General features: G+C 46.6%; 1 protein-coding gene across 1 annotated transcript; it reads right to left on the reverse strand.

The window, feature by feature from the left end:
* Positions 1 to 3,700: 3,700 nt before the first annotated feature.
* On the reverse strand, positions 3,701 to 11,090 carry Ptgdr (prostaglandin D2 receptor). The gene is made up of 2 exons (XM_004638749.1): positions 10,251 to 11,090; positions 3,701 to 3,922 (listed from the first exon to the last, which is right to left on the reverse strand). The coding sequence occupies exons 1-2, from the start codon at positions 11,088 to 11,090 to the stop codon at positions 3,701 to 3,703; spliced, it is 1,062 nt and encodes a 353-aa protein (XP_004638806.1).
* Between the last annotated feature and the right edge of the window lie 707 nt (positions 11,091 to 11,797).

Genomic DNA, 11,797 nt, shown 5'->3' on the forward strand with positions numbered 1-11,797 from the left:
CTCTCTCTCTCTCTCTCTCTCTCTCTCTCTCTCTCTCTCTCTCTCTCTCCTGAGCTATCTCCCCAGCCCTACTTCATTCTCTCACAAAACAACTTCATGTTAATGAAATGCACTGATTTTAAAACTTGAAAGATACATCCTCTGTGTGTGTGTGTGTGTGTGTGTGTGTGTGTGTGTGTTCCATAAGAAGAAATGTAATAAGGGGCTGGGGAGATAGGCAGTCTAAGAGCCCGCCTGGAAAGCACAGGACCTGGGTTCGATCCCTGGTACCACATGCTGTGCTGGCCCAAGCCTTGCAGCCCACCAAAACCAGACACAGTGGTAGATGCTTGTGATTCCAGCGCTAGGGAGATGAGACAGGAGGATGAGCTGTGTAGCTAAACCCTATACCAAATAAATAAATAAATAAATAATGTAAAAAAAGGGCCGGCCGGGTAGTTCAGAGGATTAAGTGTTTTCTACACATCCACATTTGTAGATTTTACCTTACAATAGCTTGTACCATTCTGTTTTTACTTGTTATACATCTTCTTAATATTTATAAATTTAAAAAAATTGTCAGTTATTTGAAATACCTTTTAGTGGCTGAGTGTTTAAATATATTATATTCATAGATGCAGATGTGAAAGTTTGTTTAGCCCTTGGTCATTTTTTTTGTTGTTCTAACAAGTTAAGTGCTATAAAAGAAGGTTTGGAGTCTGATCTGCCACCTCTCTATTTCTGGGAGTTGGTAGCAGGGGGCATTACTAGAGTAACAGGGAAGAATCCTTTAGGTTCCTAAGTATGCTATCAGCTTACCGCTAAGAAAGGGCGCGCAAAGCCCAAACACATCCAGGGAACATGGGTGTTCCTCCGTGGTTTTTATGACTAATAATTTTCTTGTTTAGTTTTTGATTATTTGATTTTACTTTTGTTTCTTTGGTTACATGGGCTATGTCTCTACATGGATGAACCATCTGTGTCGGGTCTTGTTGACTCTATTTCTTTCACTGTACTTTGCAGTTTTTTAGTTGGGGTTAAAATCTGTACCTGGAGAACAAGTGTTCAGTGAACTAAATCAGATGCAGAAGCTTACATGTTGTATGGTTTCTTTTATACCAGAAACCCGATGTATAAGTAAATTAAAAAGCAAAAGAAAAGATAGAAAATCAGAAATGGAGATGGCGGTTTTGCAAATGGGAAAGAGACCAAGAAAGGAGGGCTGGCCAGATAGCTCAGTAGATTAAAGCACCTACTTAGGCAGGCGCAGGTACTGGGGTTTGATCCCTGGTGTGCTGTGCCAGCCCCACCCTCAGGAGCTGAATGAGACCGGGTGTGGTGGCCTGTGCCTGTAATCCCAGCACAAGTAAGGCTGAAAATACAAGGATCACTACGAGTCCGATCTGTGTAGTGAGACCCTATTGACCCTGCACTAAATACATTAAAAAAGAGAGAGAAAGACCAAGAAATGGAGGGAGAGGAGATTTAAAAAAAAAAAAAAACAAAAAGAAGGGGTGTAATGTCAATGTCCCAGCTCCTCACAATGAATGGGATCGTTATGCACCACAAATATGCACTAACAAAAATTGAAAATTATAAAACTGTCTGTTTCCTTTCAACGCCTGCCCGAAGCCTCCCTCAGGTAGGCCCCAAGCACAGCCTCTGGCATCCCATGTTGCTGGACTGAGGCTGTGCTTACCGCTGGCAAGTTCTACACCGCACTACAACTCTTTGCAGTCCTGCCGTCCTCCAGGGGACAGCCGAGAACTCGCTGGCCAGGACCGAGTCATTTTTTAACTCAGCACCCAGTCCGTCAATGGTTTGGTGTCAAGTCTGTGCCGTTTATCTAATGAAGTAACGAATAAACTCTTGGAGATCGCTGCAGAGTTGATTTTATATTAACATGCACTTTATGAGGACAGCGAATTGGCATTTTATATAAAATAGAGAGAGACAACTTAAGCTCTTGGATAAACCTAACATAACATAAATGCTAGAAAGACAGTATGATTACATTGTTAGAGATTGAAATATTGCTGATGATTTGCTCTAAAAAGGGAAGCCCTTTATTTGAAGAAAGTAATTTCCTCAGCAAATATTATAAAATTATGTTTATTGATTCATCTGGAACCTTATCAAATTATCTGGACAATCATCATAACACACCTTTCAGAAGGGCAGTACAAAATAAGATGCATTTCTTCTGATAAAAGAAAAACATGCATACTCACACGAGAAGTATACAATGAAAGCTAAGCTTCCAAAACAGTAGCATTTTTCATTATGTCACGCTCTCCAATTATACCTCTGATCTTCCTAGTCAGGCTTTTCACAGCTTTGCTCTACAAAAACATTTACATATTACTTGGTTAATACCATCTCTGAGACATTGCAAAAACCAAGAGGAAAACAATGAGGTTGTGCTGAGGCTGGGAATGGGTCTTCGCTCTAGCAAGAGATGACTCCAGTGTAGCAGCTCTCTGTCTCCATGTTAGAGTTGGAGTCTGTTGGGCACAAAGGGACTCCGGAGATGCTAGGCTGTCCCAGAACCCCCTGGTCTGTGCTTTTCCCAAAACTGAAAGCTCTTGCCACCAGCTGGGTAGAGTTTCCCCCACTTCTCCCTTAGGGTTGTAGTGTCACTACCTTTGTAAACTGTTCACAGTGCAGTTAAAGTGCTCGGTTGTGCTCCTTTTGAACCATATCTTGTTCCAGTTTTGAAGGCACTGTTCACAAAAGGCTGATAACATCTGTCTCTCCAAAGAGCAGAATACCTCTTGCTGTGATGAGTGGTGTTAAAGTCACTGTCACTATGCTCTTCTGACCCACTAGGTCCTGGGCAGACTTCTCACTGGGACACATCTGAACCCAGTAGACATGGCTCTTGGTTCATAGTAGACAGCTGTCCCTTCCATTGTTCTTCCAAGACCCATAAAGTCTCCCCCCAAAGAAGCCATCAACAGGATAGTTCCAAACACTGAGAGGACATTTTACAACTCCCAAACATTCATTCCTACTGACACCTTTGCCTCTATACTGTATTTCAAATACAATAAATTTTGCTTCTCTGAGTTGGGGACGCAGTTGTATGTAACTTCATGTCTACGGATAGCTTTGGGTCTCCACCTGAGGCAGGCAGTGTCCCCAGGTGGTGGCTGGGAAGTCTTCCACGTAGTTGGCCTGGTTGCATGTCTAATTTCACTTCTCTGAAAAGTACCTGTAATGCAGGCCATACTTAGTCCAACTGACACAGAAAATAACTCCTTGGGGCAATTATGATATGAATTAAACAGTCAGGTTTCACTGGAAATACATAGCAAAGACACTGCTATGTTTTTTAGATAACACTAGTTATCTATTGTAAACAGTGGTGTTTCTATTGTATTTAAGTATGACTTAAGATTTCTCTCAAAACTTAGGGACAACAGGCACAAACATTGGAACAATTAATATCATTGCTACGACTTAAAAAATTGTTTATGACATACAAAATTTTAATTCTGTTAACATGAAATGAAACAAGGCACCAAAACAATTCACGAACAAGTGCCAACATTTCCATTAGACATATCAAGTAGTTCTGAAGGTAAACCTAGAAGTTTTTGTCGTGGGAGATAAATTTTAAGGATTTAGAAGATAAAGTTGTGTGATTTGTTTTTAGTTGTGAGTTATTTCTTTGAAAACGTGATGCATCCTTCAGTTTCTCACACAGAGGGAACCTACGTCACAGACTGGATTCCATGTTATTTTGGCAGAGGTGGTTGTGCCAGTTCCTATACAGAAGAGGTCTTATGAAAATCTTATGAAAAAACATCCGAAATACTGAAGTTCTGAAAATGATAAAGATCCAAGGGTCTATGATGGAAATCACAGAGAGAAAACGCAAGGCGAGGAGGTCCTCTGGCTCTTCTCGGGCAGCTTTAAAGGCTCCGTAGTAAGCGCGATACTGTTTTGAGGAAAAACATTCTGTTATGATATGAACAGTTGATGGCAACAATGGATTCCCTTTGCTTCCCTTTCTATAAGTACATGCTGGCTTAGCTGGAAAAGCTCCTTTCTGGCACATTTACAAACAGCTGAGGGCATCGCAGCTGATGGGAGGGGTGGGGGCCTGGAAGTGGAGAACTGGAGGAATGGGCAGGAGCCAGGCTCTGATGAACTCCCTGGAGCTCGAGGGTCCTGTCAGACCATGAAGACTCATGGAAGCTTCCAGAAACAGATTCTTTCTCCAGCCTGTCCTCCCTCCCATACTTCATTCAGTCCTCCTTTCATTGTCTGTTTCTTATCCCCTCTCGGCTTACTTGGAAATAAGTCCCCTTGCTCAGTGTCACATGTAGAGATATCAGAAGCTCTGAATTGACATGAAGGACTAAGAAATTCTCACAGGACAATGAGAAGGTATGAGGCGCCTTGAAGAGGGAACCAGCCGCCTCGTGAACATGGCCCCGTCACTCGTGGCACAGAAGATGGACTTTCCTGCACTGATATCCTCTTTTTCAAATTGAGGGCAAAACAGGCAGAAAAATAAGAGCCCACTTTCCTATGGCCAGAGTATCGTCTCAGGCTTCCCTGAGGGCCCTGTGGCCCTCTTGGAACCCTCCACGAGCTCCAACTGTGGTTGTTCCCGACATCTGCCCCACGCTGCTGTGTGGAGCCACCCTGCCCTGCCTGCTCCTCCGCCTGATGTGGTCACCTTCTCTTTTTGCCATTACACTCCCTGTGCCTGCTGAGATTCTAAACCCATACTGGGCCAAATGGATCCTAATGGAACCAAAATGCGGCAAACCGAACATTACAGAAGCAGGAGGGAACACAGATAAGTGCAGAGAGCAGACCTGTTCAGGCCATCAGGAACAGCTCGGGGAAGATGGATTTGCCCATAATCATTTCAAAACCCTTTCACTTCCTTCTCCACGGAGCAGCTCAGCGGGCTCGTCCACTCCTACTGAGTGCCCTTAGCAAGATGCCTTTTGTTGACTCAGCTGTTACTCAGAGCTGGACACCCTTTTCTGTCACTGTTGCGTAAAAGTAATCATAGCCATAATAACAGCCAATATCCACAGCCAGCCTGTACTTCTAGGTACTTTTCTAAGTACTTTAAAACATTTATTTTATCTTTACAAAAACATACAAAGTAGATACAATCCTTATCCCCGCTGCAAGTGTGGAAACAGCCTCCACGCCCAGACAGGACCTCCCTTCCAGGTGTCCCTCGCAAATGACTCTTTCTGACTCTGGGTTGGAGTTCCCTGCTTGGATGTGTGACTTCAGGGAACTGGCTCCCTCACCTTTACAAGGATGACCTTCGGGGCCAGCCAAATAGCTCGATGCATTGAAGCGCCTGCAAGCAGGTGCAGGGGCTGGGGGTTTGGTCCCCGGGTCTGCCGCGCCGGCCCCGCCCCCTGGAGCGTGCTGAGATGGTGATTGAGACTGGGCGTGGTGGCGCGCACCTGTAATCCCAGCTCTTGGGAGGCTGTAAACAGGCGGATCACTACGAGTCCAACCTAGTAGTGAGACCCTGAACACCCTCCAGACCCTTCCCCTCCCAAAAAAAGACAAGGACAACCATTGTACCTAAGCTTCCAAGATTCTTGTGAAAGTTAAGTGCAGAAGTACCTTGAGAACAGGGTCTAGCATGTAGTAAGAACTCAGTAATTAGCTGGCGTTATTATTTTATCAACCTAGGGTGGCCTCAGTCTGCCCTGTGACACTAGCCACTCCACACCACATGCAGGCGATATGGTGACTTTCTCATTTTGCATTCTCACAATGAACCACAGGATGTCCCGGCTGTGGTAGGTACCAGGTACCACCGAGTGACACTCAGATGACAGTATGCTGTATGCTTTGGTTGATTTAGTAAAACAGCATGTTATGTAAGTTTGCTTTATATATGCCACTTCGTCTTCCAAGTGTAGTATAGTAAAGTATATGTCCAATTATGTGAGAATAGCTGATTAGCTGGGGTCTAGGCAACTGTGATAATTACAACAAAGCATTTTATTTCTACGCAGTATTTATCTCTACGTCTATCCTTGTAGGTTATCTGCCTTTTTTCTTTGTGCTTCTGGGGGTCAAACCAGGACCTCACACATACTAAGCATGAGCTACACCCAGCCCACTGCTTGTCTGTATTTTGAAGTCATTAGGTTTGTATGAAAAACGGACAACTCTGCACCTGTCACTTTAAAAGTGGCTCAATCTCACATAATCGATGTGAGAACAGCGCCCTCTGTTGGGTTTAGGGGTCACTGAGAAAATGTTGCTGTTGTTAGCTAGGTGGAAACCGGCAGGGGTAGTAGGGCAGAGCGTGTCTCCAGGGCTCTCCTTTGCCGCAGCTTGCAGTTGTCTTTTGAGCCACTCAGGATTCACATCTCGGCTCCATCTGTGCCTCCTCATCCCTCCCAACCTCTATGGGTGTCTAAGATAAAAAAGAACATTGATGACAGTATGTTAAATGCATCACAGCATGTGTTGCAAACGGCCTCTAAGGTTCACCCCGTATCCGCTATAGCAGCTTCCTGCTGCAACATTGCAAGTTTGAAGACAATCTATTTAGTGTCTTATCCTCATCGGGTATCATTGTGAGCTCAATGTGTAGGGGTCTCCAATATCTAGGCAGAGTCCACAAGATCCTCCCATAAATAAGATGCCATTTGGTCCAATGTTTTGGTGCATGCCTGTGATCCTAGCTGCTTGGGAGGCTGATGCAGGACAATCCAGGGTTCAAGGCCAGCCTGCGCAAGTTAGTGAGATTTTTGTCTCAAACCTAATAATTGTGGCTGAGAAGATCTCAGTGGTACAGTGCTTGGTGAGCGTGGGTCAGGCCCTGGGTTCTATCCCCAGGATCCTTTTTCATTTTTTTCACTTCCAACCTCTCACCAGTGAACAGTGAGTTTTATGGAGCACACATGACACATAACAAACCACCTTTCGATGGCTGACGGCATATGATCTTGCATACATTACTCTTGGCTTGTTTAGAGCTTTCTAAAGCAGTAGGCTAATGACACAAATGTGTTTCCAGCATCTCAGCATGTTTTTTTCTGTTTCATCTGCTATAATCTCTGTAACTGTACCATGTCTATTTTGTTTTCCTTGTATCAGTGCAAAAACAAGAGAAGTAAATTGTGTCATCTTTAGTAAAAATATTTAAAATTTCTTAGTTCTAATATCTATCATGATAAATGCTGATAACATTATTCACAAAGATATAAGTTCTCTGGATCCTTAGTAATTCTTAAGGGATTCCCAGACCTTAAAAACCCCTGCCACTATCTCTGAGAAAATCATCTTTCTTTCTTTTTCCTTTTTCTTTTTCTTTTCCTTTTTTATTTTATTTTATTTTATTTTATTTTATTTTAGGGAAGGGTCTACAGGGTCTTCAGGGTCTCACTACTTGATCGGATTTGTAGTGATTCTCCTGTTTATAACCTCCCAAGAGCTCGGATTACAGGCGTGCACCACCATGCCATCTCAATTGCCATCACAGCGTGCCCTGGGGGAGGGGCCGGCATGGCAAGCCCAGGTAATCGAACCCTGGCCCTGCTTGCAGGCACTTTAATCTGCTGAACCATCTGGCCGGGCCTTATATTTCTTGATTAATTTGTTAAATCCAGCAGGTGTTAATAACAGATGAAAGTTGTCATTTGTGTTGATGGTGAGACTAACTGCTGAGGACAAGCACTGAGTTAGGTGAACACACACGTGCACATACACACAGCTACACACACACGTAGGGGGCTGATATTCTTTTTCCAAAAGGCTTGGGACCAAAAAGTGTTTCAGATTTCAAATTTTGTTATTTTTTTAGTTTGGAATATTTGCCTGTACAGAAGAGGGGGTCTGAGCCAGAATCCAAGGCTAAGCAGGAAATTCATTTGTTTCACATTTAGTGTACACTGACCATCTGAAAGTGCTCTTAGACACTAGTTACAAGGCACCTGCTTTGTGACAATGACTCATCACAAGGGGTCAGGTGTGGAACATTTTCCTGTAGCACCGTGTTGGCACTCTGAAAATTTCAGATTTTGGAGCATTTTGGATTTTCAGATTAGAGATGCAAAGAGAGAGAGAGAGAGAGAGAGAGAGAGAGAGAGAGAGAGAGAGTAAATTTTTAAATCTCTACAACTATCTTCCAGAACTAGTATGGTTATTCTCACCCTACAAATGAGGACACTGTGGTCACAAGAATAAATAAGTTACTTTCCTAGTGACTCCAGTGGTGAGGCCTGACTCAAACCCATGATGACACCAAATCTCTTGCCCTTCCTAGCAAATGGTAGCATTTGTGAAGAGGGCTCTCTGCATTATGTGTATTTCATACTTTATGCGATTATTAGAGTCATTTTCAAGTCTGTTATTTCCTTTAGTCCCCACAATGCCCCATGAGATATTTAGATCTGAGAGACATGAAAAAAGGCAACCCTCTTTCCTCTGTGTCATGCTGCTTTCTGCATTGTTTTTACTAAAACATTCAAACTCAGGTCAAAAGTTGTATACTTTTGGCTCTGGTTTACATTGATGACAGCATAGCTAAGAGAGGTTTCAATTTTATTACAGTGGCCTGCAAAGCTTTTCTGTAATGATATAGCTCAAACTTTTACTTTTGTATGTCAAGTGGTAAAATCATGAATATTTGGCAGTTACTACAAAAATAAGGGAAAACTACATTTCCATCATTTTTATTGATGACATTCAAGATATAATATAATCATAACTGAGTACAATGTTTTAAAATATTCACCTATGAAGGAGATGAAATTTCTTTTTCTTTTAATTGGAAAAGTATTTGGGTTAACTGGGGCTCAAAATTTTGGGTTGATTGAAAATATTCATTTAAAATATGTTATATATTTATAGCAAGCCCCCACAATGAATGTAGTCACTAGGTACTGCAAACATGTACAAAAAAAATTAAAATTTGTATTATTAACTTCACATTTTTACAGAAAGCAGGCAGGACTGACAGCCTCCTGCTGGAGAGCGTGGTTCTACACACAGGACCCCGAATCAGCATTGCCAGTCAAATCTCAAAGCTGGTCAAGAGTGACAATCTTCAGAAATGCTCTAATTTGAAATCTTGGAGGAATGAAGGTTTGGTCAACTTTATTTTTAAAAACCAGCTGATGATTCGGAACAAGCTAAAGTTTGAGAATCGTGGATTTATTTCTATGCCTGTGTTTGTTTGAATTCTGATCTTACCCCTGCAGAATGCTGCTACCCACTAAGCTGCCCCCTCAGTTGAGGCATTTATTTAAAATGAAGTCACTTCACGTCTCCCTGTCACCCACCATTAAAAGTGACATCCTACTCTGCAGCACCACAATAAGAAGCTTTCCTAGTCCCAGAAGTCTCAGGGCTGCAGTGACTTTGCACGGAGCATAAATACACTTTATATAAATATTGTTTTTGTTGGACCTCTACATCGCAGGCGGGGACAATGCTTAAACAGTTTTCTTGGTCCCCCAGCCACTACAGGGTGTCTGGGCTTCCCCAGAATTAAAATAAAAGAACGTAATTCAAACTCCACTACCGTCTTCTTCATAGATTGAAACCCTAGTCGTGGCTTTCAGGCCTCCTCCCTTGCCAAGATAGAAAGAGAACGTGTCAAGACAGGTTGTCAAAACGCTACCACAGCTGAAAACTACTTACAACAAACAGCCTCTGCGTTTGTCTCCACCACCCCTGGCTACAGTAGACACAGCTGCCGCCGCCGTTCCTCTTAATTTTATGCAGTTTTTTTTCCCCTCCTGAAACTAAATCTATGTTTTAGTTACTCCCTTCCGCAAGTGGCTCAGACATATTCGAAAGCTCCCCTCGTCCCTTTCCAAGCCAACACGCTATAGAAAACTTGTAGGCGCTGTTCGCCGGTTCCTGACCCACTCACACCACAGGCAGGGCTGGCAAATTCAGCTCCACCTAGCGGGCAAGAAAAGGCAGGGGAGCCCCGCGGCCAGGCCAAGAGGAGCCCGGTTCTCCTCCTCCAAGGTTCTAGGCGCAAACCCAGCGGAGAGCTCGCCAGAGGGCAGCGGGAAGGGGATTCTGTGGAGCGGAAAGGGCTTCGCTGAACTGGGGACACTACCAAGTTTGTGTTTCTTTTCTTTTTCTGACTTTCCCTCCTCTGGCTCAGCAAGTGGTGCTTCGGAGGGAGTCGGACTTGGGAGCACAATGACCCCACTCCCTGCCGAGGACGCAGCTCCGCCCTCCCAGCCCGGCACCCACGATAGGCGCCAGCGCCCCGGTTCCCGCAGCCTCAGCTGCCTGCGACTCACGACTAAAGGCAGGGTGCACATGGTGAAGAGCACGGTCATGAGGGCCAGCAGCAACAGGTGGTCCAGCTCCTCCAGGGGGTGCGGAAACGCCTCGCTGGGACGGCCGCCCGGCCCTGCGCGGTCCCGGAGGCCACAGCAGCGCGTGTGCCGGCGCAGGCGCTGGTGCATGGTGTAGAGGCTGCGCATGGCGCCCAGGTTGCACAGCACGATGGCGAGCACCAGCAGCGCCATGAGGCTGGAGTACAGCACCGAGTAACCCTTCACCTTCGGCGAGTCATCTCCCGACACCATCTGGATGAAGCACCAGGTGCCGGGACAGTACTGCACGAAGTCCCCGAAACCCGCGAAGGGCAGCGCGCAGAAAGCCAGGGTGAAGGTGCCCACGGCCGGCGCCACGAGGGCGCCCCGGCGCAGGGTGATGTGCCGCTGGTAGAAGAAGGGGTGTCCCAGGGACAGCCAGCACTCTAAGGCCATGGCTAAGAGCTGAAGTGTCGAGGCGAGCCCAAAGAAAGACATGATGAAGGCGAAGGCTTGGCACAGCGAGTGGCCCTGCGCGGGCACCAGTCCCCGAAGGCTCCGGTTTTGCGCGTAGGCAGCCAGCACCACCGGGCTCACCAGGCACTTGCCCAGCAGATCTGTGACGGTCAGGCCGCACACCAGCACGTAGAAGACCGAGGGCTGCGGGCGCGGCCGGCAGGACCCAAGCCCCGAGCGCGCCAGCAGCCCGAGGGCCAGCAGGTTGCCCAGGAGGCCGGCGCTGAAGAGCACCCCGCCCACTGTCGCCGAGTTGCCACTCTGGACCGAGACGGTGGAGTTGCAGGGGTAGAAAGCCATCTTCATGGCCGGTTGCAGTGAAGGCTGCGGGCGGCCGAGGCCCGGCCCGGGTGCGGAGAGCCCCTCGCACCCTTGGCGCAGCTGGGTGCAGGGGCAGCGCCGGTGCGGAAGCTCCGCGGGCGGCTGGGTGCGCCCACGCGCCGGGCGCCTCCTATCTCAGTTCTCGGTCACACCTCTCAGACCGGGAGGGCGGGACGCGCGGCCCGGGGCGCACCCTGTGCGGTCCCTGCAGAGCGCCAGAGCTCAGCCTCTGTGCGGGGATTTCAGGACCAGCAGAGCCAGGTACCCCGAGTCGGAAGGACAGAGGAAAGTGGCCAAGAGTCCGTGCGGCCAAGACCCTTCCTTTAGGCGAGGCCAGGCGAGAGAGGAGCTCTGAGACGAGAGGAAACGAAGCGGCAACCGCGAGGGAGGACGGAGCTGGACCAGTGGCGGCCGCTGTGAAACTGTGCTGCAGGCCGAGAACTCCCTAGAGGAGCAAGCAAGAAGGAGGAGCTGGATGGAGAAAGGCTCCCGCCTGCCGTCAGGAATTAGTGGGGTGAGGAGGAGCTAGGGTAACTCATATTTGCATCACAACAAAATCCTGCCTAAACCCCCTAGACCTGGAGCTTTAGCAAGATCTCTTGGGACCTGCCCAAGGCGACGAACGGGGAAGGGGCAGAGCTCAACCTGGAACCGGACCTCGGATTTAAGGATGCGCCTGTCTTCCACGGCTC

This window comes from Octodon degus, unplaced genomic scaffold (assembly GCF_000260255.1).
Source record: "Octodon degus isolate 3935 unplaced genomic scaffold, OctDeg1.0 scaffold00102, whole genome shotgun sequence".
NCBI classification, from domain to species: Eukaryota; Metazoa; Chordata; class Mammalia; order Rodentia; family Octodontidae; genus Octodon; species Octodon degus.